Below are 27812 nucleotides of genomic sequence, written 5' to 3' on the forward strand. Positions count from 1 at the left end.
TTTTCGATTTCTTGGTTATTTCCACTGTGGTTTTGCAAAGATTTCCCTCCGTGTTGGCCATAAATCATTTTATGCATGCGTTTGGTTATGTGTAAAGACATGTTAAGCTTTTTAAATAGATTTTACATGGGTAATAATACAATAGATCCGTTGCTAATAAAACTCATTAATAAACATCGCATGACTTTTGAACTAAACTGCAGAAAACATCGTTTATGTTTCCATAGTCTGTGGTTTGAGTCCATTATTAAAATAAACAGAACTTGTTTTGAGAGTTTTTACAACTTTATTAAGTTTCGTTGTCATTGAAGAATAAAGCTAGAAGCTGATTGGTTGCTTAGGCTGTCCCCCGTGTGTCAACGATAATTATTTTTCACAATAAATGTAGTTGTTTCTAATGGGCTTTCTTTGTTATCCAAATCACGGGTTTAAAAAGTGTGAGATTATTAGCTTTTACCAAGCCGACTTATTTGAACGCTTTGAAAGACAAAGCGTCGGCGTTCTGCATATAAAACGCCATATTATGGCTTTTACTTAAGTTTCCGTTGCGTATTGACCACGTCTGCAGGCCACAAAGACACATTCATGCTGTTTTGGTCTTAATGGTCTCATTGTCGACGAAACATTTCTCCGTGCTACTGTAAACGTTGTAATCGAAGTAGATTGCTTGGACAAACAAACAAACCGCGAAGGCTTTGAATTTCAAACTCCTCGAATTTTGGGAAAAGACAAAGGAAGGTAAACCACGTACGTGGATATTGCTGTTCCGGTAAATGCCGAACGCTTTACGTCATTGAAGAAGGAGCGAAAACCTCAAGAGTCCTTTGAAGGAATTTTGCGTGTCCTTGTGAAAACAGGAATAACACTAGCTGAAGTGTTAAACGTCAAATATTCATATAAAATGACACCCAGGGACGTCAGTTTTCAAGCACAATAACTGAGTGAAGAAAGGCGAGAACAACTTGGGCTGAGAGAACACACTTTTTTCGACATCGTACAGCCTTTAGACAAAACTATGGTCTCAAATTCAGGAGCCTTGGTACAAAACATCGACACTCCTCTAGTTAATTTATACGTCGGTTTGTTACTATTGGTAGTTTTTCTATCGCTAGTGAGCAATATTATTGTTTTAACCGCGTTGTACACCCAGCATTCAAACCTCCGAAACAGTATGGATTTCTTCATCGCTAACATGGCAGTGTCGGATATTATTTCATCGTTTTCTGCAACATTCACCCTGAATAATGCCAAGTTACACTGGACTATTGGAGCGGCAACCTGTAAGATGTGTTATTATCTTGTCTTCGTGTCGTACGCAGTCATTATATTAACTCTGTGCGTGGCAACCGTGGATCGGTTTTACGGCATTTGTCTTCCCGCTAAACACAGGAAAGTTTTTCTTCTCAAGAAACAAATGACTCCCATCTGTTTAACATGGATTTTATCATGCCTTTTGTTTGCACCCCATATTTACGCTTACGATATTGAAGAATTCAAACTTTCCAACACGAAAACAATGCAAATATGTACGCAAACTTGGGCTTCTGTCAGCGAACAAACATTCTTTATATTAGTCGTGTTGGTTCTCTTTTATCTTTCACCCATTGCTTTGTTTGCCTTCGTATTTGTCAAAGTGTTCCAGAAATTACAAGAACCGAGGAGTACTGCTTCAGGAGGGAACGCCATTCTTTACAAAAAGCGAAAGCGAATGACAGTTATGCTTTTAATGCTGATAACTCTACAGTACATTTGCTGGACTCCTTCAATCTTAGCGAACCTTGTTCATGTTTTCGGTCGCACATCTCTCGGTTATTTCAATATGTGGCTAGTTTTTGAGCTTCTCCACTTCCTTCGTTCCGTGTTTTATCCTTTGGTTTACCTCACAATGTACCAGAACTTTCGCGCAAGTTTAAAAGCATTGTTTTCCTCATGTTGCTCAGCTAGATCAAACCCGACTAACACTACCATTGTTGAGGCCAGGGATCTTTCACAGCCATCTTCAGTCCCAGTGTCCTCTGCGGCCTCTGATCGATCAATGTCCTATGTTCCTGAGGATGATATGTACACTAGTATGTAGACAAAACAGAATTTAAATAACGATGGAGACTTCTTTTCATTTTCCTATCCATTGCTTTGCTGATATTTAGTTGGCTGTTATATGTTCTCAATAGAAAGCACTGTAAGCTTCTTTGTTTTGTTTTTTTTTTTTTTCAGCATGATCTGCAACGTACCGTTACATCAGTCATCTGTAACCTTGGCTGTCTGTTTTTTTTTTATATATATATAAAATAAAAAAGATGACAAAGGATGATATGGTACATGAATTGAACATTTTAATTTGGTTCGTTTCACCAGCAAATTTTTTAAAAATTATGAAACTTTTGAAATTGAATTACGCCTTCTTCTTGGCTCGGTGTCGCGAAGGAAAATTCATCATTCCCTTTAAGTTTCCCTTTAATAGATAGTTTCAGGTCTTTTTGTTTGCGGAAGTATGCAAGTATGGCTCAGTTGATGAGTTCATTAGCCCTAACTGCCATTTTCAAGTGATCCAAAACAGAAAATGAGTAAAAAAAAAAACAGCGTAAACCGACCTTTTTTTGTAGAATTTCATATATCATACTGCTTCATAAGTTTTTTTGAATAAAAAACAAAAAAAAACAAAAAAAAGAAAATTAGCATGCGTTTTGCTGTACGACGAAGAGTAAAAATAAAGTGAGCAAGCAAAGGATGTTGATTCGATCAGTAACTGGTTCTTGTTATTTAATTTTTTTTTTTGTTTTTACAAAAAGGTTTACATGTTAACAAATTGTAAAAACAAAAACATGCTAAGGTTTAAAGGGAAATACCGTTCCTCCGATGGACTTTAAAAAGACAAGAAACGTTCGCCTTCGTTAGGACCCTCACCGGTAGTTCAGTGAATGACAGATTGCTAAGCTTCAAGTTTGGAGCAGACCCTACAAAATACTTCGTTGTATGGCACAGTCTGGTGCAGTGGCGAGTCCAGACCTTCAAATAAGTGGGGGATCCGCCTTGCACGCTCGACTTGTTTCCCAGCGTCTTGGCCCTAAGAGCTACGGGCCTCGGGTTTGGTCTAAAGTAAGAGCTTACCGGGTCCCCCAACCTCTCCCCTAAATCACTACTATGGTGTGTGGTTATCTTTTCTGAATTACGTTTAAACTTTAGTCTAACTTTACGCGAAAAGGTGGTTCTTGTTTGTAAGCCTTTGACACTTGAGGAGGAGCGAGCCTTGTGTCTCTGCCGTAAGACCTGTGTAGACGCTCTTTTGAGAACTCTCAGTCGTGAGAGCTTCCCTAGTCTGAAATGTCAGCCGTCTCCTCCCCCTAACCCACTGTGGGTTTGGAGGAGGAGACGGCTGACATTTCAGACTACAGCTTCCCAAGCCAAATCATTCTGGAAATTGTAGCCGTGGCTTAGGTTCCACTGGATTTGAAAGGAGAGTATTGTATTTGCACAGGCTCCCTGCTAGCAGAGGTCTCTTTTCCGTTGTGTTTGCTGGACTGACGGGCGCGAGGAAAAGAGACCTCTGCCCTGGGTTGAAACGGACTTGAATACAACGGAAAAGAAGCCTCTGCTAGCAGGGAATGCACAGGAAAACTTCTCAGAAAACCTTTCTCATACGTAATTCAGCTTCTTTGCTGTTTAATTACTCCCTACAGCTGACACCGCGCTGACCTGAGATTTCTTCAATAGGACTTTGCCACTTTTGCCAATACTACAACGCCTCGAAGCCTCTGCAGCCTCCGCTTTCATCGTATCTTGTTATTTAGGGCGACTGACTTTGTATTTGTTTTTGATTGAAATGTTCACGGGATCATTCAGTAGGTTTAGTGCGACAAAGGTCTCAAAGAAAATACCTTTAAACCTTTTTCACCCTAAAATGTGCGCCGTTTCTTTTGTTATCTTTTTTCAAATACTACAACCTTGGCACCATACTTCCTGAATTACGCAATGTGGTCTTGATAGAAAGACATTATCCTTCTTTCCCAAGGGATCCTTGAGTCCATTTGTTTTTGTTTTTTTACTTTACACTTAAACAAGAAATCTTTAAAATAATTAAAGCGGTCATATTTGTTTTCTAAGCGGCATATTTCACGGCATCGTACTTTGTGTTTTGACTTGCGCAAACAAGACTTGTTTGCGCTAAAAAGTGTTTCGGAGTGTTCCTCTAGATAATTTAATTTCCTGTTTCTCTCTCTTCCCTCTACCGGCTGATTAAGTCAAAAATGTTGTTTTTCATTGTAACTTGTATTTTAGCTTACCTTCTCGGTTCTATAGTTTTGGTCACTGATCACGAAGTCTTACATGAAATCGTATCGCTTGCAAACACACATTTTTAACCTGGCTAAGCTAAAATGAGGAAGAAATGTTCATGGTTTGCTTGCCCAGAGAACTATCCTATATGAAAATAGGGCATTAAACGAGGGCAATGGACCATTTCCAAGCTGCTTTGAACTTCATTATGAAAGCGAGGTTAAGTGCAAAGTTTTTGTTATAAAAGTTAGTTTTCATTCATATGCAAACAAAATTAATTTTGATATGAAAAGTTTTGCACTTAGCCTCATTTTCATAGTGAGGTTCACAGCAACTCGGGAAATGGCCTATTCTTGTGTAAATTTGATACAAATAGTACAATTAAGAGCCTGTGACGTGTTAAAATTTGTTTAGGTGTATGGGTGATATTGTGTTTAATGCTTTGGATACCAAATCCCCACTCGGAGACCATAGAAGAGATCTTTGGATCTGGACACGATTGTTTCATTCAGCTGTAGATTACATGAAGTAATCAGTTACTGTTTCTCGTTCGTGACGTTACAAGTTTTTGACGTCTCCCATAACTTGCAAATGTTATTCTAAGACAATTTTATATACTTTCAAAAATATAGAAAGGGGTTTGTAAGGCTTTGTCATAACGAATGAGCACAACAAATGTTTTTGTAAGAAGGTTCATTTTTGTGTAAAATAAACTCCACCCTCCCCCAACGTACTAGTTACCCAAAGGGAGCAAAACAACACCAGCTGTACTCCTTTTCTCTTTTTGTTATAAAGCGTTTTGAGGTAATTGTAAAATTCAGCTTTGATCAGTAATTTCTTTTGAACTTCCTGGTATCCGTTCTCTTTGTTTCCCTATGAAATAATGCCCCGACGACCACAAAAAGTATAGTTGAATGTTTTAGCTTAAGATGAAGCGGTCAGAGTACTTTTTCGTTGAGGGGAGGGGGAGGGGAAGAGCAGGAAATACTTTAAGTCAAGGGCACCCGACTGATCTCACGTCGGAAAGCGCAAAATAGAAGCATTGTTGAATATTTTGGCCTAAGATTATGTCAAAAGCACCCACTTGGTTCGTTTCGGTGGAATGTCTGTTGGAATTTTTTCTCTAAAAAATACGAGCAGAGGTTTTTTGGTCGCCCTTTGTGCCCGCACATAGGGTGACCAGAGAACCTCTGCTCCCGGGGTATTTGTATTTCTCTAAGCTTACTTGGATGTAATTGCAGTGATGAAAATTTTCTGTGAGTTGAATATTCCGAAAAAATGCTACTAATGCTACTGCTGTAGCAGCTGCTACTGTTACTGTTGTTGTTGCTACAGTACTGCTACTACCACTACTATACTACCACTACTACTACTACTACTACTACTACTACTACTACTACTACTACTACTACTACTACTACTACTACTACTACTACTACTACTACTACTACTACTACTACTACTACTACTACTACTACTACTACTACTACTACTACTACTACTACTAGCTACCGCTGTTACTATTGTTGGTTTTGCTACTGCTCAGTGCTTACTTGCTGTTGTGCATATGCCTCTGCTGCCACCGCTACTGCCATCACTGCTATTGCCGCTGCTGCTGCTGCTCCTGTTCCAACTACTCCTTCTATTACCGCTACTGCTATTGCTACTCTGCTACTGCTGCTGCTACCGGCGGACTGAAATTAATGTGATTCCCGTCTGATCTTACAGCCATCTGGACGAAAAAGTAGACGTGAAAAGAAAAAACAGAAGACGGTGGAAAAATTCCATGATGATGACAGCACTGATCTCAATCAGGAAAGCATCATGATATCTGGCACGCGTTAAAAGAGAGAAATAGTTGAAACCTCTGGCCCTCTTGTTTCTTTAGCGTCCTCATTTAAGACCTGACGTCAGTTTTCAGGCAGCGATAAATCGTTCCGGCAGAAGATTATCAGAAAAATTCTTTTACTCATTCATCGGCGTCTTTAGTCCTATACTTGATCAATTGTAGAGCGCATTGGAATGTTTAAATATAGGGAATGCGCTCAACAAATGCTATCCTTCTTCTTCTTCTTCTTACTATTACTATTATTATTATTATTATTATTATTATTATTATTATTATTATTATTATTATTATTATTATTATTAACAAACTCTAAATGTTTTGGTTTTGTTTTAACAAGCTTACCTTGGCTCGGTACATACTGACTATTGCTTGTGACAGAAAGTTTCTTGGATAATAAAATTTGAACGTCTTGAACGTTTCTGTCGTGTTCGCCCAAGTGATATCAGTATATTTACGCACCTTTACCGTTGCTTGGCATACATACTTACACTGGTACCTCCAGCTTGTAATTTCGCTTCGCCTTCAACTCAAGGGCGATGCAACAAATGAAGCAAAGAAAGCAAATTGTTTTCATTAGTATCTATTGATATTTCATACATAGCATTTAGGAATTCAATAGAAATAGAACGGGTGTAATATCACTCTTTTTCCGGTTTACAAAATATCACCTCTTCTCGGAAGAGCGTGAGTCTCGAGGAAGTCACAAGAACGGTATAATTGGGTGCAAACCAAATGCATTAACTTTAACGTTTTCCTCATTTTTACCGCGATTAACCGTCTCCAAGTAAGAATGCTTTTATTCAATTCTCACGCACCAGTGAAACAGATTTTAACTATGGAATGAAAAACAAGTTGAACACAAGATGACGGAAAAATTGGAAAGGAGTCGGACGTTGCCACGTCTGAAGTTACCGGGCTGGAGACGAAGTTCTTCAGATCCGATTCCCGAAGAAATCAGTGAAGGAGATGAATCAACTGGCAGCTCTGAATCGAGCAGGACACGAAAGGTTAGTAAAGCGAAGAGATGAACCAGGTTATATGAATGCCTATCAAACTGTCCGCGATCATTGTAACTTACTGGAAATAGTATGTATGTATCATATGCCTACTGAAGTAACAGTTATTGTTGCCAATTGGATTTATTGTGTATAAGTTCAGCATTAACAGTATGACAAGAGACAAACTGGCAGCAGAATTTCGCTAAAGAGCAGTCAGCCAAGAATTACCATAATTCAAGCTAACTCTCTTCGCCTGCATAAGCCAATATCACTCCGTGTTAATATTCACGAATTTGCCGTACACCGCTTTGATCAAAACTTTCACGTGCTCGCCTAACTGGAGGGCTTTAAACCAAAGTTATAACTTTGAAGGGACTTTAGTTACTTAGTTAACTTTTCAATAGTTATAAATCGAAACAATTTCATTTTATTCTAGGCATTTCAAGCCAACATAAACCGCATCACATTTTATCATCTAATGTCCACCTAGTCAAGAAAGAAATAATGCCGGCCGACATTTAGTTTTCGTAGAGCTTTGTATTACTTTCCATAAACACCCTGTTTAGCTCCACGGAAATGGGGGACAGGACATAAGAAAACAATGCAATTTATCAATCACGAACTCATCAGGGTTCCTTTGATAGCAAATAAAATATTTATCCATCCAAGCGAACATTAAAATATCACTTTAATAGTCTTGGCCACTCGAGCAAACTAGATTCCAGTTCAGTGAGAATGGATAACTTGTCCCAAACAAACCCTATACGACTGTGTGTTATAATCTTTAGTAATTAAAGACCAATTAACTCTTGATACTAAAGAGACTGCTGTCATTTAATATTCGTCGCGACCATGTCGTGCCCTTCTGCGTCACTTAACCCCCACGAATCCGGCTTCGATTACTCCTCAGTGTTCTTCCGGACAACATGGCGAAGAGATTAATTTGGCAACTTGCCGACTGTAAAGATGGTTCAATAGAGTGCGAGATTTTACCAAGATCCATGAAATAAGACAATTACGTTTATAAGTTTGCAATCGTTAAACGATAAACGTTGAGTGGCAACCAATTGTCTCGCAATATCGCCTCGATTCGTGGTTGTGGATTAACATATATATGGAGCGATAACAGCACTCAGATTATCGTGTTAAATTGGTAAGAAATGTCTGCGAGTGGGATCCTATTTTATGCGTCTGGCATGTAGAGAAAACCGATCTGGTTGCTGAAAGTGTTCTCTAACGATAGGAGAGTGGATAACCACATTCTCAGCTCAAACCACTCATCTGCGTGTAACGCCAGTATCCGCCTTATGCTGCTATTTATATACTGAAGTGGTGACTTCGTAGTTTCAGCCAATTTTCCGCATATTTTCAGGTATGTTGCATTTGATTGCTTTTTTCTTAGCACCGGGTCTATGACGAACCCACTGTATAAACACAGCGAAAGTTTAATTTGTGGCCACAGGTAGTCATTTTCATGTTGAATATTATAACGTGCCATGTCGGTTCTTTGCCGTGCATTCCCGGCATAATGGTGTGTAACAAAATATGCCATTAAATCTTGCCCATGTGTATTTTAGATTTTACATCTCCAGACCAGGTAGGCAGCGTGTTTTCCTTGTGTTATATTTCACTTGGAGAAATATTTTTTTTTTAAAAACGATTTCGCGCGTGTGGTAAGTAAAAACTGGCTAATGATAATTATAAGTTACTTTTAAACCATCAAGGTGCGAAGTAGACTATTAGATTTTGACTCTCCTCGATCAACTTTTGCAGTGTTATGACAGAAAGTTATGTTAATTTTTTAAAATTAAGAAATCACAGGTTGCGTAAATCAAATGTCAAATGTTTGTTAGTCGTTGTGTTTGGGCTAAGTTTGGGAAGTATATCAAATCTGGGAGAACGATGCAAACGAAACAAAGAGCGAAAATGTCGTCCCTACTAAATCACTGTCTTTAACAATTAGCATAATTAAATATTTCAATAGTGTACTAGTCTTTTGTCTCAAATTCTAAGTAGGGGCAAGGCTTGAACAATGCTAAGAGTGTTTGTTTTTCTATCGACAAGACGGTTGCCCAATGTCCCACTGACAATTCACATTGGCGCTGGCCTAGTCTGTATTCTTTTATAATTCATCATCCAATCAATTGGTATTTAGAAGGTGTTGACACTGAACGTCTTTTATCTACCTGGGGCCCAGTGTCGTTCAAAGAGCGGATAACTTTATCCACTGGATAAATCACTATCCAGTGGTACAAATGTATTCCAACCAACGCTTCTGCTAGTTTTCCACACAATCCCATGCTTAAATTTGACATGGGGGAAATATTGCACTCATTTTATCTGCCGGATAGCGACCTATCCAGTGGATAAAAATTATCCGCTCTTTGAATAACTGTCCTCTTTGTCTGGAGTAAGAAATGGAGGTAATTTTATGTAAAACCGCATCTCGACGCTTCGGGCCGTATGTATTCGCATGTTCAGCGAAGTTTTCGATCGCGATTTTTGATTTTTGGCTTGATTTCAGTTCAGTTCAGGTTTCTATGCTAAGGGGTCTGTCAATGTTTGGAACCAGTTTATTGTGTAAGTCAGAGACTTTCCGAATTTCCGCCTCGAGATATTTAATACACCAAAATTTAAGGGGCGGACAAGTCCCCATGTCACGCAGAGCAACTGGACTGTATGGGGTTTTTAATATCTTCCGGCTAGGAAATACTGTCATTAAACACTACTTTCTCATTAATTTTCTGCTATTTTCCTTCTTAAATACTTAGTTTTCTGTCGATTTACTTGCGATGCATGTGTATAACGTGTCTAGATAACTCATATTACGGTACTTATTTTATAGCCGACATATCAGCAGACTCCTGGTAGATTTAATTCGCTAATCTGATTACATGTAACTCAATCGGTGTCAATCGTTGTCTGAAAGAGAGCATGTTCCTCTCAAGAGAACGAAGAAAATCACTATTACAAATTCTCCTGACTTGGGCCATAAGAAATACAGAGAAAACGGTGGGAAGTATTTAGGACTAAAGGGTTAAGTTATTTTAGACGTGTACTTATCAGAGGGTCTGGATTGGGGGGGTACAAATGTCAGTTGTCAGTTAAATTTTAGGCTATTTGTCAGTTGTCAGTTAAATGTTGGGCCATTTGTCAGTTGTTAAATGGTTGTTAATAATTAACTGCAGATTTTAATAATTTCTTGAGGACCCAAATAAAGTTAAACGTCATGTAAGACAGATAGGAGCGTACCCTGATAACCGAAAAAGTATTGTAAAAACTTGTTTCTGGTTGATGTTAAATTTTATGTTTACATTTTTGCAACAACAATCGTTTCTTTGGCCTTTATACAAATCATCCCATGGTCAATCTACTAAGAACATACCTTACGAATCCAAGCGAAAATGGGCACGTATTGGTCGGCCAGACCTTGAAACTGCGACAGGTGAAATTTCTTCCTCAGTTTTAAATCAAACTCTCCGAATTTTATTGCCAGTTCTCCCAGCCCAAGAAATGACAACAGATGCTTCTTTAGAGACTGAACTGTCTCTAACTCGTCGCAATTGATTGGAATACAGCTTCGGTGTCGTTCGAATGCCATAACAACGCGGCAAAAGCTAGCAATCGCCTTTATTACGCCGGAACGAGCGGACATGGTATAAAATCGGTATATTGCTAGAGCGCGTTCCACGTAAATTTGGGTCATGTTAGAAATAAACTATTATTAAACTAATATGAATTTTTAGTACTAGAAATACGTGACTCGCAAAACCTCGCGAAGATGGGGCTCGGTGGAAAGCCCTCTTTACTCGTATTGTAGCATCAAATGAGGAGATTAAAAGGTTTCTGAACATGGCAACTTTTTTGATGAGCATGGTATTTTCGAGGTTCCACAGGCTAGTTTGTGGTTGAAAATCTATTTCTGACCCGACGAAATGTACAACATGCGTGAAGCGCTGTCGTGTTCGATGAATTTATTTCCCAGGGAAAATTATTTTACCGCGGCCACAAAACGTGTAATTTCTTCAATGCAATCTTTCACGAAAAAGATTTCTGGAAGAAAGGGAAAAGATTCTGGAGAGATAGTTCTGTATCCAGTGAATATTGATGAACATTGGAGTTGAAATTTGGTCCGCCACGCAAACTTTCCCGATGTATGCAAATTTTGCTCCAGACGACGCCAGACAGTCTGACGTCATTCATACTTTGTTTTTCACTGTTGCTAGGCAACAGTGTGGACACTTTCAACGAAATATATAAACATACATACATATATATAAATATATTTTTCGCTCGAATTCGCGCGGCTTAGCTCCGCCCGGGCTGGCTCGGCCCGACAAATTTATTAACCTCGCTACGCTCGGGCCTTCGGCCCTCGCTTCGCGAGGAATAAAATATGACGCCCTACTCTGCTGCTGTTTATTGTACACGTTTGTTTGGTGATTTGGTATAAAATATATCAATTATTAGCCGGAAAACGTAGCAGTAGGTCTTTCGTCAGTTGTTAGTACCAGCGAGTATAAATGTCAGTTGTCGGTTAAATTTTATGCTATTTGTCAGTTGTCAGTTAAAATTTTGGCTATTTGTCAGTTGTCAGTTAACCCCATCCAGACCTTCTTATCACCCTCTCCTGGTTTTATGCTTCTGTAATAATGTAGCTGTCTACAGCAGAAGTTAAACTATTCGTCCGCGATCTTTATTTTAATTTTCAAAGACGTTATAAGTCGCGTCGTTATGCGTTAGCCTGTTTCTTTGTGTAATAGACTTATAATGTCCTTTCGTCGGTGTATAGGAAGACACAGTCATGGATCGGAATGGGATATCAGAGGCTACACCAAGCCCGAAACCCAGCAAGGCTAAAAACCATAAACACAAGGTATATACTGAGGAAGTGTGTGCATGAGTCATTTGTTTGTTTTCCCTCCCTGACTCAAAATTAGACCATGGACGATCTGAAAGGTCGAGGAAGGCCAGACAGGCTGTTTTCCACATGGTGTTGCTCCCGGCTTAGTCACCAAACTTTATTCACGATTGTCAGGCCATAATTATCAGTTGCACAAATGAGCCTCTACGAACAGGTAAAGATTCGTAACAAAATTGGCTGTCCAGTATGGCTGCGATCGACTGTCATCCAACGCAGGGGTACTTAGGAGACTTAGTAATACAGCTATTTGCTACATGCTACTGAATAAGCCAGACCTAAAGATACTAAGAAGGCCTGGTCGGATTGAACACCGTCGTAGCCCTTCTTAAGACCCTTAAAATGTTTCGACTCTCCTCGGCCGACTGATTCAATTTGTTCTTATTATTCACTGTCTGTTTCCTTTTCTTGGATGTTTCCGAGTTTATATATACTGTATACACAGCTTCAGATTCAGTAAAGTGAATCTGCCAACTAATTCACCTTCATAACGCTGTCCCCAGTGATGGTTAGCGGCTAGATGCAAACTGGGAGTTGGGGGTAGATCCCAGGGACCCCACTCACATATTTTAATGACGGGGGGGGGAGGGGGAAGGGGGGTCCGGCAGAGGTTCATATTTTATACCAAAAAAAATCCCAACTTCAGAATCTGCCTACCCAAAAAAATCCCTACTTTTTTGGGCATACCCAAAAAAATCCCTCAGTGTTTTTGCATCAGCAAATGCGTGCGGAGTGCCGGTAATTACTTTTCAAATAGATTACAATCTCAGAAATATTCCATAATACCACACAAGCAGTAAATTGCGCTTATGTTATTGTTGATTTGAGCTGATGAGAAATACAATACCCGAAAAAAAGCCCTGTGTTGTTTCTGCGACCCAAAAAACTCCCGGTGTCTTTCATAAACCCAAAAAATCCCTTTTGGCCAAAATGTCAGACCCAAAAAAATCCTTCGGACTCCCCCCCCCCCCCCCCCCGTCATTAAAATATGTGAGTGGGTTCCCTGGGGGTAGATTTAATCAAACCTAGTTAACTTACGATTAACATAATTTATTAATCTGTTTGTTTGTTTGTTTCTTTGTTTCATAACAGACAACTTGTCAGCTTTCATTTGAGTGGCCACACTAAAAAATTTCTTGCCCAGATTCCAAACTTAAAATCACCTTGCCTATTAATACACAGCACGACAGGAAAGAATTGCCTAAATGACTGGCTTTCGTTTCAAATGTCACACTTAAAAACGTTCTCATCAACCGAGTCAAAAATAGAACTGATATAAACCACTTCACTCGGAGATTAAAAGGATTAGCAAGATTATAACATTTTAGACCGCTAATCACGCAACAGCGCTTCGGCTTGGTAGCCCTACAGTTTTGTTGTCATAACCTTTCAGCGTTCTTGTTATTTGTTCATTCCCCTAAGCTTCGTGATCAGTATTCCCAGCTCTACTTTGTTGTTTTTTTGTTTTTTTTGTTTCTTTTTTCAACACTTTTAAACCATTCTGAAACAATCTGAAATATTTACCGGTCCTTTCAAAACTACCAACCTATGACGTCATTTTTGGATTAAGTGAAACCTTGAAGGCATGACAGGAAAAGTGCTTAAGATCATCACGAATAAAAACAACGTTTACGAGAGGACTTTGTTAGGCCATCTTGTCGCTATTCAGGATAAGTCATGCAAGTTTACAAAATAACCGTCGAAATTTTCAAAGAAAGAATTGAAACGAAGGGACGAAAGGCCTTGAACTCGGTCAGTGATTGTTTACATTAGTACAATCACATTGTTACTAACTTGGTAAGGGTACTCCTGACCTTTTGTAGGTTACTGATTAACTACTATGTACGCTTTTAAATAGGATCTACTAGACCCGGACAGTGAAAGTTCCCTCAGCCCTCGGCAAGAGAGAAGAAGTCCATTTTCGCTTCCTAAATTTGGTGGTAGCAGTAAGACGGTAAGCCGTGGGCTCCAATCCGGTGGCTTTATTGTGTTAAAACCAAAACATTCCGTTTAGAATGTGTCTACACTGTCAAGTTGACAGAAGCCCGAGCTTTTATTGGCGTTCACGATACTCTTTAGTTTGGCGTCATATCTAATTACCGATCCGAAATTCTCAGTTTATCCCCTAAACTGGGGCTCTCAGTGTTCGGTCTAAATCACCCGGCTACACACTTTTACATTGAACTCTGATTAAAATTTTAGTGTTTGCTTTTTTGAAATATCATTTCAAGGTTTCCTAATATCAGACATTTTAATTCCTTTTGTGTTTGGAGGGACGAAAATGGCAATTATAGTGCAAAATAAGGCAACATACGATTTTTTGGAAATCCAGTTAGACCCGGGAGTGGAGACTAGGATATTCCGGAGACGTGATTCCATTGACTAAAATTTTCCGTGACTTTCCGTCCAAGCCAAGTTGCTAAGTAAACCATGTAAAGGCCGTAAAACGACCTGGGAAAACAGAAACTGGCATCATAAGTATTTTTGCTTAAATGTTCTGCTTTGGGTTTCCCTGCCTATCAAGAGGTTTGTTTCTTTCAGATAAAGGAACCACTCATAAAGTTTTATTAATTGATTTTTGACAATATTTAGTAGGTTCCAAACGTTCTCCGTAAACATAATGGAAGAATTGTGGGTGTGGAACATGGTACAGAAAGCCTGGCAATTTGTGCATGAATTTGATATAACAAACAGCACTAACAACTACGACAAAGCTTGATTAGATCTCTCTTTTGAATCTCACAAGGTGGATACCGAAGGCTACTCAGATAAACTTCAAGATACTCCGAAGTCAGAGAAGAAAAAATTGCAGAAACAAAAAACCGGAGACTCTTCTCGAACCCCGGTAAGTACTGATCACGAGTCATGCGCAAAACAACACAACGTGTTACAATGTACAGTACTATTCAAACCAACCTCGTACCAAGAGAGTCCTCAGGCTCTTTGGCCAACGGTTGGTCGCCAGGAGAGACTCTGGGGTACTAGAATTTTATTACCGCAGGATTTCTGAGGTAAAACAATGCAAGCCGTTACGGAGCAGCCAATCCAAAAATTTAAATTTTTTCGAATTTTCCAGAGTCTCTCCTGGCTCCCAGCCGCTTACCAAAAAGCCTCAGGACTCTGGGTACGAGATTGTATCCAAACCAATAATTTATCAGTTGAGGCTTTATTGATTGAATACTAAATGTCTTGATTTGGACCAAATCTTCCTCTGCTTAGTGCTTCCTGTATCTCTGCACAGTGGTTTGACGCAAAAACGGTATCGTCACTTCCGGTTTCGAATGCCATTTCTACAGGGCAGAAATTTACAAGGATGAAGTATGAAAATTTTTTTCCCGAAATACAGCAGCAAGCCGAATTAAATAATTACTTACGTTGCAAAGTTAACTTTTCATTGTAGACCCTTTCGGAAACGGCGCTCAAATTTTAGGCTGAGCGCTAAGGATTCACACTTCTCAGTATTTCATACCCAGAGTCCTCTGGCATTTTGCTTTGCAAAATAATAGAGAAAACCGCGCATGCGTTGCTCCAAGCAAACATTTCACTAGGATACACCATGACCTTTTAAATTTTGGAAGTTCTTTGTTCGAATATATTATTCCGAAACCGTGAAAATAATTATACTCCCAAACATTCTATTAAATTCTTTTAAATTATGAGATGCATTACCTTTCATGAATCTACTGAAAATGAAATCTACATTTCTAATTAACTTTTAATCAGAGTACAATATGAGATATGCATATACTTTATCAGTCCGACGCCAAATTGTCTAAGTAGTTTTGGTGTTAGCAAATAACGCGGGGTAAAAACCAATGTTTTCACCTTTCTGCGAAATGGTTATTCAAACTAACTTAGAAAATGAAGTCGAGAACTTTTAAAGTGCCTTTTGACAAGTTCTTTACATCACAGTAAAAGAAAACGGTTTTTTTAAAAAATTTCTCTTTCGAGGCCAAACAGTTTAAATTTTTAATCGCAGTTCAGAAAAAATATGAATTCTACTGTTCAAATAATACTTGCTTTTGCATGAGAGCAGTCTCCTTAGTTTCCGGCATTTCAGTGTTATTTTGTTCTGTTTTTGTAGGGTTATCCGTGCAGAAAACAAAAGCAAAGCCGGCGTATTTTTAATGTATTCTATAATATCAGAAGAATTGTTCATGTACAGGCGAAAATTCTAAATTCTCCATTGTACGAAGTTCCCAAAGCAGATAAGATAAGCTTGAAGTTATCGCAGTATAAGCTAAAAACGTGAACCTCGGAGCGATTTTTGTATGGTCGTGTTTGTTTTCTCAAAGGTCATGGAGGTGCGCCTATTGGTCAAAGTGATCGTTAATCCTTCAGCACTGATATTTATATTGACAAACTCTGAAGTGCTTCAAGTCCAACATAAATCATAGCGTTGTATACGTTATCTCTGTGACGGTAGTGAAGGAAGATAAACATTTAGGATTTTGCATTCGTTTATGTGAAATCTTGGCCGGCGGCGTTCGGATCCGCTATGGAAGAATGCGTAAGGGAGCCTGCTTTATTAGCTGTTCCTTGTCCAGGTGTTGGAATCAAGACACGCTCATACTCTGACACTTCGATCTTCAAAATTATTCCGGAGAAAAATCGCACATTCTCGCAAAGTGAAGATGATAGTTGCCGAGCATCACCTCGTCCTTCTTTAACAGATCTAGCAAGCATCGAAGCACCGATCGATACATCAACATTGAAGACTAAACGAAAGATTTCCCGGCCACGATCGCCGTTTACCAGCGAAAAGGCTTTCGATCTTCTTTCCAAGTTCACAAAAAATGACTTTGTGGCAAAAGTAACAGCAAGCAGCCCTAAGTTACTCGCGAGGAGAACAAGATCAAAAGGCAAAGAAAACGAGAATCGAGAGTCGGTCAGTTATATTTAACTGTATCTTTTCTTACTTGTTTTTAATTAGGTGTGAAAATTATAAGATGATTTTTTAGAAAGTTTGCAAGCATTGTTTGGTAGTTTATTTCTTATTCATATCTAAGTGATGGAAATATTCATAGAGTTGCGTGACTTTTATGGACAGATTGCTGGAGACGTGTGCTCGCCATAAGAACCCCCACTAGGTAATAATTAGAGCACTTAAATAAGTCTGCAGTCGGAGTTCATTTACAGCGTGTTAGCTATTGTTTGGGCTTTATAAGTATAATATAGCGACACTGTTTATGGCCCAGTGATAGCATTGTTTGTTGACTTCAGTTATCGTATGTAACCACAAAAGGGGAATAATTAGTTCCGGTTTCTTTATCTCGTGAGGTAAAGTGGCTGTTCCGATCAAAATCTGGCGAATATTTTATTCTGAAAATTCGCTCTACCATTTCGACACTGACTTTGGTGGTCAGCTGTAGCCTGTGTAGCATTTTTAGTGTACTGAATTTTGTTGACACCCTAAACTTTTTTTTGACAAATGCTCTTGATCTTTCTTTACTTTGTCTGTGCCTTGACCGTGACATTGAATAAAATATACTTCCTTGCAGTTCCCTTCGAGCCAACTAAAACTATCCGGAAGCCCAGGATGCTCGTTTAGACGTCGAGACGAATGTCCAAGCTTTATGTCAGGGTTATGTTGTCAACTTAATAAATCGACGTCAGCTTTTGAAACGAGTGGGTACAATTTGACAATGTTATGACAAACTTATCATAAAGAGAACAGACGTAAAAAACTGTTGTCGTCATTTCTATTTTACAATATTAAACGAAAAACCTACGTTCAATGAAAGGCGAGAAAATGGAATAAAAATGCCAGTAAGAAAGAGAGTAAATACGAGATTCCAGAGTAAAAGAAACCTGACAGAACATTGATGCATTGAAGATTTGGAATTTCGAAACTACCTGTTATTTTAGTTAACGATTTTCTGAAAACAATCTACTGGAACACGGTTCACTTTAGCCCCGATCGATCACTGCTGATTTCCTTTTCAAACCTCAACAAACGTGTTAGCATGTTAGTAGCTTCTTATGTTTTCATGTTTACGATGATTTTCTCATTCACGAATTTGAATAAAACGTTTGAGTTCTACTTTTTATCTTTTTATACTCTTCTCGGGGAAATTTGACCGTGGTTGTAAAATTCCCATTGTGATTGTTACAACTGTATTTTATCAATTTAGCCTTTTCAACACGACTACCGATAACGTTACAGAAACGTCAGTCAGTTTGTCTGTCAGCCAACAGCCAGCCTTTCAGTCAGTCAGTTTTAGTCGGTCAGTCGGTCGCCAGTTAGTCAGCCATCTAGGACCAGTCATTCACTCAGACAGTCAGCCAGCCAACCAGCCAGTCAGTCAGTCAGTCAGTCAGTCAGTCTGGCAGTCAGTCAGTCAGTGTAAATAGCTTATTTTGTATATACGTTTTAGAACTACTGTCCCCTCGTCATTCATTCAGCCGGACAATCAACTAGTCAGTCAACCAACTATGCACCCAGCCAGTCATTTACTCAGTCAGTCAGTCAGTTAGTAAATTAGTCAACCACCCAGCCAACCGGGCAGTAATTAACCCAGTCAGTTGGCAGCCAGCCAGTCAGTCAGCTTGTCAGTCAATTATTCAGCTACCCAGCCAGCCAGCCAGTCAGCCAGTCAGTCAGTCAGTCAGTCGCCTAGCCACCCAGTCAGTCAGTAGGTGGGAGTTCAGGGTGATTGGTCAGTCTCTCTTTTTCTCCGACTACCATGCTTCGAAGCGTTAAATTTTCGAGCGTCGCCATTCTGCTCGAGTAACAGCTCTTTGCCCAGTGGCTCGAGGCGAGATAGCAAGCGGTCTTGTGATATACATTCAGGTTCTGTAGGTTCGGCGATTGTGTCACTCCCTAGTCAAGTGGATTACCTTGATTTCGATTTGAGTTATACTTATTCTAAGATTAATCTTTGTAGACCTAGAGTAAGTCCTACTTTGGATAAACCATGTGGATTTGGATCAATTAATCAATTGACAATCGGAGTCAGGACGTGTTCAGAGTTACGTTGATTTATTTATTTTCGACCAACTGATAAGCTTGGCATTTCCTGTGCGTACGCAATACACCGAAGTGCCACGAAGTGTAAAGGGATTCTGCGATGTTGATAAACTGGCTCCGTCTGTAACATTTTTGTGAGATGAGATACAATGATCTCCGGCAAAATGACTGAAATAGAATTGCAAACACCAATGGAAACCTCAGTAAACCATAGCGGTTCTTGGATCTTGCAGCCGAGTTGAGAAGCTCATCAGAAGGAAGAAAGCAACAACAACAAAAAGATATTTTAACAGGCCATTTTCAGAAAGATTGTTGCATTTTATCAAATGTTTTAAGTTTTTTTGAAGCTTAGCTCTGGAGTTAGTCTGGACGGAACTCGTATTCGGTTGATACACCTATCAATCATATTGTTGACATTGGCGAAATTTAATGTTTATCAGCAGATGTAAGAGAAAAATGTTTCAGCGATGTATTGGAAACAATTTTCAATACTGCACGGAAAATAAATGTACTTGTATTCAGATATTGATTTGTTATAAAGCACCATTCAATAGCCATAAGAGGCACGTTTCCCAGTGTCTGCTCTGTGAAAGGCAACATTTGAAGCCCATCATTCGAGAGCGTGGCAGGGGCGTCTCCAGGATTTCTCTTTGTGTCATAGCTTAATACTGTTTGTTTTTGTTTTGACAGGTTCTTCGGGTGGAAAGTATTCGAGATGGCATAGAACCTGCGCTAAAGGTTAGTTTTGTAATATTTTAGTGCCGTGCGAGTAACAACCACTCTGTGTTATAGACAACTTTCTCGCAACGACCTAGGAGGAGGAGGGTGCGGCTACCCTGCTATCGTTTCGTGACTTCCCTTCTTCCCTTCACCACATGCGCCTGTCAGAAATTGACAGTTATGTCAGTCGGTGCTGTTTAACACCTCCTCCTCCTTGACCTCCCCAAAATTTTTACGTAATCCCGGTCACTATAAGTGTCAGTCCCTGCCGTATCTTAGCCTTTTAATCACACCTCTCTAAGACACGGACGTAATGTCAGCTCTTAACGGATCTCTCTCTGAGGCACTTCACCTGAACTTTATCTCTCTCCAGACAACTTGTCCGTCCTCGGTGGTCCCTTTGTCTTTATCTCCCTTTTTTACAAACCTTCTGGCCTGCTGTACACAGTACTGTACACAGAAAAATGAACTTCGGCCAGTGCCCTCCACCGGTGGTAAAACGTAACTGAAAACTGAACATGATAGAACAAAGAAAAAGGAAGGAAAGAAAATTGTAACAATCGATCTTCAGGAGATAAGACTGACTGCAAGCATTTCACCCAAATGTTAATAACACACACAATTACTGAAAACGTAAATGCGTGGAAAAGTAGTGAACCAGACCACGTTCAACTGTGTTATAAATGCATTTACATTCACTTTCTGTGAATTTCACTGAGTAATTTCGGGGTTTCTCGAGTCTAGCGAATACGAAAATAAACAAATGAATTCCATTTTCACAGCAACCCGTATGAAAAAATTCTTTACATTAAAGTGTAAGTATGCAAGGTGTGTTGTTTATCATTTTGAATCGAAAGTAGTCGAAAGGTGGCGTGATTTGGAGGCCACTCCAAAGAATGTATAAAAACTATAAACAACACAGCTTCCTGCCAATCAACACAAATTATACAATGACTGCTCTTTTTTCTCCAACAACCCAGCTGCAGACAGCAGATAGATATCAAATCCGTCGGATATAAAACTAATGTACTTTGAATTTGCTGCCACACGTACACACTGAACTATGCAACTAACTCTGATTACATGAAAGCGATAAAGTTATTTGGATAAGAATTTTGCGGCTACGTTTTGTTTATTTGCTTGTTATGTAAATATTACGTAGGAGGGGAGGGCTGGTGTGTTGTTGTCAATGTTCAAGCACGCAAACGAGGCTGTAAATTTTTTATCAATCAAACATGGCGGCCTGACGAGACGTAAGCAAATGTTTTACTTCTGTAAAAACATCAAATATGTCAGAGCGAAAAACCAGCAAAGCTCTTAAGAGGGACCAGGAATCAACCGTCTCAGCCGTGGACATCAAGTCTCTCACATCAAGTGAAAGTACTTTTTCTTTAAGACCTTTAAAGGTGGGACAATCGTAAATGATTTTATAATTACTTCTAAGGTCTTTTTGCGATATGGTGTTTTGGTCACGCTATTGACGAGTTTGTAAATCTTAAGTATCTCCGTGGTGAATAACATGCTTTGGAATATTTACTAAGTTTTTATCAATGTCGAGAGGATTGTTAAGGATGTCTTAGAGACAAAAATTCAACCCGGCATTTTAACACCATTTGCATTTGCAGACGTCCAAATAACTTGCTTGTTTTTCAAAATTAAGCTTAAAAGTTCCGTCGCGATTGACAATTTGCTCCAGTCTACCAATTATGCGAGCAAAAATCTGGAATTTTTAAATTTAAAACTGTGAATTAAGTTCTGGAAATACTTTGCGTCCAAATTTAGCAATTTATTTTCAATTTTATTTCATTTAAGCTTAATTGCGCGACCTTCTCAACTTTGCGACTCGCATTGCATTGCCTGCGGTCGTTTGCTTTTCACCTTAAATAATACAACAGAAACGGGTTGAAGTCTGCGACGTGTTGTCTGTGTATCGAGCGGTTTTACACGCAAATTGTTTTGATCTTAGATAAATCACTACCATCCTTCCGCTGCCCATTGTGCGAGAATCTCTTATTAAAATTACACCGCAACATTTGTTTTGTTGATAGGAGGTCGTCACTGGTATTCTTCCAATCAGTTATGAAGATGAAATTGTGCAGAAGAGGACGCAAATATTGAGGGACCCTTTGCAGGTTCTGCTTGTTTTCCCCGAGGACGATGTCATAGTAAGTACTCATTTTAACTATTTTAACTTTGGAACGATTTTTTGATTCGCCGTAATAAGACATTTTGCAATAAAGCCGCACGAATTTTCACGACTTTGTGCTGATTCGAGTTCTGTTTGTTTTCTTTGTCAATAATTTGTGGAAAATTCAAAACAAAGCGCGCTTTTATATTTCCGTGTCGAGCCAACCAGCTGCAAATTGCTTATTTTAAAAACACCAAAACAAAAGGTTAAACCTTACAAGAACTCGTCCCTTCTGTCAAATGCGTGAAATTCTTAAAAGCACTTTGTATAATGTTCGCCTCCAGAACAGGAAGATCAATTTCATGGATCACGACACGTACATCTGTCCTTCGTGTTGGAGAAGCAAGCTTTCTCTTATTTCAGTCCTTGTAAAAGTACACCACGCTAATTCTTATTGATGAATGTTTAAAATATAAATTTTTACTGTTTGTGCATTTCTAAATGTTGTCTATGGTTAAGATTACTTTTCTTTTAAATTGAAGAAATCAAGTTTTCATTCCGGTGTTTAGAAAAATTAATCCTCCATGCATGCCGTGAGACTTTTCATCTCCTTGCGAAGATATTTGAATCATCACTGAGTTTTGTTGAACTTATATTATTAACAATTAATTATACGTAAGGCCAGGTTTCTGTCCTCTGAGAAGTATTTTGTTTTTAAATCAGGCAAATACGGGGTATTAAAATTTAATGAAGGCTGTACTCAATGTCAGTACCGACAATCAATAGCAGGGTTCAGGCGCCATTGTAGGATCACAATTGGAACGTGAATACTCATGTCGGCGGAATTTTTCGATCCAGATGCGTCAGATTTTCAAATCAGAGTAAGTCGGCATTTCGAGATAAATACTGTACATGCAGCTTTATTTGTTTGACTTGTCTGAAGTAAGATTTTGTAGTAATAATTTAAACCGTGCGATGTTTATAATATTAGTCAAAGATTAGAATTTTCAGTAACAAACACAAAAGTTAAATTTCTCAAATGGACTCTCCAGGCTATTTCACTTGGGTAAATATATATATTTAATTTTCTACTGTAAATGGTCTTGACTTTTCCCGTAAGTCAAAAATCACGTCTATTCGGAAGCCGAATTTATTTTTGCTTTCAAAGCGTGTGACATGTTTTATGAATATTTAGTCTTCATTTGATGTCTTGGATTTTATGTCTCACTGGACTTTGTTAAAGGACATTTATTCACTTCTCCTACATTTGAAGCATTTGGTGTATATTTTCACAGTAAACTTAATAAAAGGTGAAATGTGGCACTGAAAAGTGAAAATGCTGGTAAACAAAAAATCTTGTTTTCCATGTTTTGTTTTGCACATGTATGGAAATTAACAGCCGCCATAGACTATTATGGTCAGGCGGATGAGATCGCTTTTTTAATGAGATATCTACAACTGCTGTCTTTATTTTTGTTTTACTTTTAGTTCATCTCTGGTACCTTTACAAAAACAAAAATATCAGTGATGATTTTTTTGCCAAGTTTAAACAAATAAGCAAAGCCATAATCATTAGGAGCTTTTAATGTTTTCACACTTCCATACAACAGTTACATGAATGGAAGAAGTAACTCGTCATGCATAAGTGAACATGATAAATATCATGGGCAGCCAACGAGAAAATTTAAGGAAAATACTTAATAACTGTAGTGTTATAGCATTCTGTTTTGCCAGTGAGATTGTTTTTAGATCTTTTAAAGGGATATTTTTGGAAGCCCAAGCACAGTTTGTTCGATTCAGATTCTTTAGCTGAATATATGTCTTGAATTAAAATCTTAGAGAGGGGAGTGGTATCTCCTGAATTTCTGAACTGCAGCTGTTGGCTTTCCGAAAATCCTGGCTCGTAACTTTTCACACATCAAATCAGAAAATTAATTTGTTACGCTGAAAACAAAAGGAACTGACTTTCTCATATTATGAAAGTTTGAGGTGACATTTCGCAGATATTGGAGCCAAAACAAACTATCTGGTACACCTTCAAATCAATAGTAATTTATATTCCAGGTGGAACTTTTCTGTTTTTTGCCACTTCAAACATACCACCAAGCTGCTCAAAATAATATCTTAAGGGCCTCATATCAGATTATTTCACATGTGGTGAATAAATAAATGTTAATATATCGATTTTGCCAACTGACTTTGCTTCTTGATTGATGTACATGTACATGTATATTTGCTTGCCTGGGTTATTAAACAATTGTTTATTACTTTTCTTCTTGCATGTGATTATTGTTTTGGAATAGTTATCTGAAAGATCTGTTTCTCTGAACATAAGAAAATACAAGTAACTATATACACTGTAGTTTTAGGCTGAATACTTTTTTTAAATTATTATTTAGAAAATAATAATTAAAAAATCATGTCATTTCAATGCTCTATTATTTAGAGCCATTGACATAGACAATGCCCTGATTACTGTTATCCTTGGAGTTGTGAGTGAATTTTAATTTGTTTGTATCAAATGTGTGATTTATCAGGCCTTCACTATACCTCGGGAGTTGAGGACTATTCAGTCTACAGTTCCACACGATGCTCTGTCCAGGGTGGCAGACTTATTTACTCGAGAGGTAAGTATACATGTATTGTCTGTGGATGCAGTGTTCTTACCAGGATTTTGCCCTGGGTGGTCCCAGGGCCCTAAAAATAGGGGTCCTACAGGAACTGAAGGGGTTCAAAGTTAATCGCAATCCATGACTGGCCTGGAAAAAATTCTTCGGCATTTGTTTTGACACCCATGCATTCTTGTCATCTTCATCAGAATTTTGTTCAGCTTCTCTTCCTTCTTTGAGGCTAGGTACACGTACTTTACTACTGCAGTAAGAGTCTACCTTTCGCTGTACCACGTTGTTTTCGAAAACGAAGACAAAACCACGAAGAATGAAAAAAATCTTCATGGTCAGTTAGGATCTAAGATGGTGACCGAAATCTGAGAAATCATATTGAAGGAGCTAGGTTTGACAACTTTTGATGCATTATTTTCATTTAATTGTCAGTACTTATTTCCAAACAGACAAAAACTGCAGAAGTATTTCATTGTCAATCAAAAAATTTCTCACGACCTTCTAAAATCCATTTTACTGGTAGCATCTGTTCTGAACTTGTGCGCCATCAAAAAAGCATTTTACTTGGCTTTTAATGCACCATTTACATTTTTTTTTTGCGGGAATCCCACAAGGCCGCAGCCTGGTAAGAACACTGTGGGTGTATGTTATTTAGCAAAGAATTGTGATGATGAAGGGAGCTCTACTTCTAAAATACATGTACATGTACATTGTATACATGTAACTTGGTTTTTACTGCCATTGCAAAATATTTGTTACACTGTAGATGAAACTGATGCTTAATACACATTGTATATGCCTTGATGAGTGGGGAGGGGAGGGGGTTGTGCATGTCTATTATGATGATGAGTCCTGCTGAGACTGTGGAAACATCATTCAGTCTTACAAACAGCATTATTTCTGTCGAGAAAGAGGTTATCATCATGGTAGATACAATAATAAGTGTATTCTCATTTGTCTCGTGATGTAGTCACTTAAAGTTGTAAATCGCAATGTTTCGACTGCTTACTGCCAGTCTTTATCAGACAATGAGGTCAACTGGTTACGCAGCACCATTCATCTCCAGTCAACCATACTTTACCGACTTATAGTAAAACCGTTGGAACAAAAACATGAACCAATGTCAAGTTCAACCCACATGACGTCAACTCTGGAAATCAACTCCAGGCCACATGAGTGGGAGAAGAGTGTTCTTACTACTACATCATCCCTGCTCCCTCGATGGGATTGCAACCCTGACCCAGAGTCACATCAATAAAATATCCTTCAACTTACTGCATTCAAAGTCTCAAATAAAAGTGTGTTGACTCTTTTAAAAGTGCTACCCTCGAATATCCACTTGGGAGTCAAGGCTGAACCCAAATAAACCAGGCAGGTTGATGTGTAGTTCATTGAAGATCTCTTTAATTTATCATCAGTGCATGCTGTTTGGTAGTCATAAATCATTATGTACATTGTAGTCCTTAGTCCTAATTGCTATGGAATGTATATGGCATTGACCAGGAAGAAGTACCTGATAGCATCAGATGAATGGTGCAGTAACAAGTTGGCATTGCAACAAGATTCACTTGCATTTTAGATCCCTGATACTAAAGCTGTATCAGATTTTGTTCCCAAATGCAACTATTGCCCAACCTATCCCTGATTCAAAGAAAAAATAACTTAAAAAATAAAAGTAACATATTTATGAACAAATGAAATAAATAGGTACTGAAAAAACGTTAATAAATAAGCAAAAGCTAGTGATCCCCATACATGTTGATCTCACTGCACTGTTTTGTATGTTTTATATCATTTTAGTGTATCAGATTCTATAATGCCAACTGGAACTGCATTGAAAACAAGTATGCCAGCTATGGGGGCAGCTATCTTAAACTTCCCAGGTTTGCTAAATTACGTGAACACTGTAATCTGTTATTTTTACTAAGTGACATTATTTCTTAAATGGGTTATTCCAGAAAAAATCCACACCTCCCCGACGGATGGAATTCTGGAAATTCTCACCGGAGGGGGGGTCAAAGACTCTGGAAATCCAGGCGGGAGGGGGGGGTTGAACTTAAGAAAGTCTTCTGCAGGAGTCATTTCGACCGATAGTTCACGCGATTTGAACGTTTAGTTTGGTGACACTTTAGCGCTCTCAGACCCTGAAAATAATAGAAATATTTTGTTCACATATTTCTCACCTAAAATAAATGATAATCTAAGTTTCTTCGCTGGTCCTTTTATAGCAGAAAACGCGAACAACAAGATAGTAAAGAACGAGCCATCGCAACATTGTTGCAACGAAGAGTTTGAAACGCCTGACACATTTCTACTCGTACCAGACCCAGCGCGCCACCGTTGCGTAATTTCACGTCCGCCATTGCATTCTTAGCGTGGATTCCACTGCGTCAGGCGGAAGAATTTTTTACTTGTGCAAGCAAGGATGCAGAGCTATTAGCTGAAGAAGATAATTCCAAAGAATTTTGGTCCAAACATTCCCTCTTCGTCGAAAATACTCGAGAGGAACTTGTAGCCATCTGTACCTTGAAAAAACTTTTGGAAGCGTAAGTTGTTGCTAAAGCAACAGAAGGAGAAAGTTCTTGGACGGGTTCCTGCAACATATACAGTGGTAACTTCTCTGAAGTCCCATCGTCCGTAGCACAGTTGAACAAGGAGCCAGTGCATTTTCTGCGTGCCGTTTTTAGATTCCATGGGTGTTGTCCATTGGGCACAAGGGATGAACTCGTTCGCTTTTTCGCATTGTTGCTCCTTTCTTTTTTTAGTTCCACGCGATAGAGTTTTTAATATTAGCAGAAGCTTTAGAAATTAAAAAAGAACATCTTCTAGACGTGGTTGTGCGTATTTTATATTAAAAATAAATTAAATTTAAGCCTAATATTTTTTTCCGGAAATCCAGGTGGGAGGGGGGGTCTTTTGTTTTGGAAATCCAGACAGGAAGGGGGGTCTTGTGCTTCAGGAAATCCAGGTGAGAGGGGGGGTTAAAAAAAACGACCCCGTCCGTCGGGGGGGTGTGGATTTTTTCTGGAATAGCCCAATACGAACTGCCAGATGCTGGCATATCATATGAGGGTGGAGGATTATTCAAGATTTGAATAAATTCCAAGTTAATTTCCAAAGTGCTTTTTACAATTTTGACTGAATTATGGGGGCGGAGGCTGTTTAACCCTGTAACCCCTAATATCAAAGAAAACATTTTCCTATCTGGTCCCTGTACTTTTCTTATAAAAGTATGAGGGAAGAGTTATTAGAAAAAAATTTTATCGAGAGAATTCAGCTTGGGTGATCATAAAATTATCCTTAATTCTCATGACCTCAAGGGTTGAATAAGCA

At 38.7% G+C, this 27812-nt stretch overlaps 2 protein-coding genes across 7 annotated transcripts in view; both read left to right on the forward strand.

Annotated features, from left to right (window-relative positions):
• Window positions 1-280: 280 nt before the first annotated feature.
• Window positions 281-2308, forward strand: LOC146471092 (galanin receptor 2a-like). The gene has a single exon (XM_085121234.1). It carries the CDS (start codon window positions 1016-1018, stop codon window positions 2075-2077), a length of 1062 nt encoding a protein of 353 aa, XP_084977360.1. The 5' UTR covers window positions 281-1015; the 3' UTR covers window positions 2078-2308.
• Window positions 2309-6821: 4513 nt separating this feature from the next.
• LOC146471093 (dedicator of cytokinesis protein 11-like) overlaps window positions 6822-27812 on the forward strand; it is a 74357-nt gene continuing 53366 nt past the window's right edge. For 2 of the 6 annotated variants that reach the window (XM_085121121.1, XM_085121123.1), the window contains exons 1-8: window positions 6822-7128; window positions 11912-11995; window positions 13899-13994; window positions 14787-14885; window positions 19701-19748; window positions 21779-21895; window positions 24396-24485; window positions 26280-26362. In XM_085121121.1, coding sequence (XP_084977247.1) covers window positions 6985-7128; window positions 11912-11995; window positions 13899-13994; window positions 14787-14885; window positions 19701-19748; window positions 21779-21895; window positions 24396-24485; window positions 26280-26362 — 761 coding nt within the window. In that variant the 5' untranslated portion in view covers window positions 6822-6984. Of the gene's footprint in view, window positions 7129-8027; window positions 8273-8362; window positions 8492-11911; window positions 11996-13898; window positions 13995-14786; window positions 14886-16486; window positions 16929-19700; window positions 19749-20956; window positions 21137-21778; window positions 21896-22646; window positions 22740-24395; window positions 24486-26279; window positions 26363-27812 lie in introns of those variants that run through there. The other 4 variants (XM_085121124.1, XM_085121122.1, XM_085121125.1 and 1 more) reach the window with 4 other exon arrangements.

Source organism: Pavona decussata, unplaced genomic scaffold, assembly GCF_977016875.1.
Source record: "Pavona decussata unplaced genomic scaffold, jaPavDecu1.1 SCAFFOLD_106, whole genome shotgun sequence".
NCBI classification, from domain to species: domain Eukaryota; kingdom Metazoa; phylum Cnidaria; class Anthozoa; order Scleractinia; family Agariciidae; genus Pavona; species Pavona decussata.

Bases quoted from the DNA above. Each gene is read 5' to 3' on its own strand.
- LOC146471092 (XM_085121234.1), top strand. From the start codon at position 1,016: ATGGTCTCAAATTCAGGAGCCTTGGTACAAAACATCGACACTCCTCTA.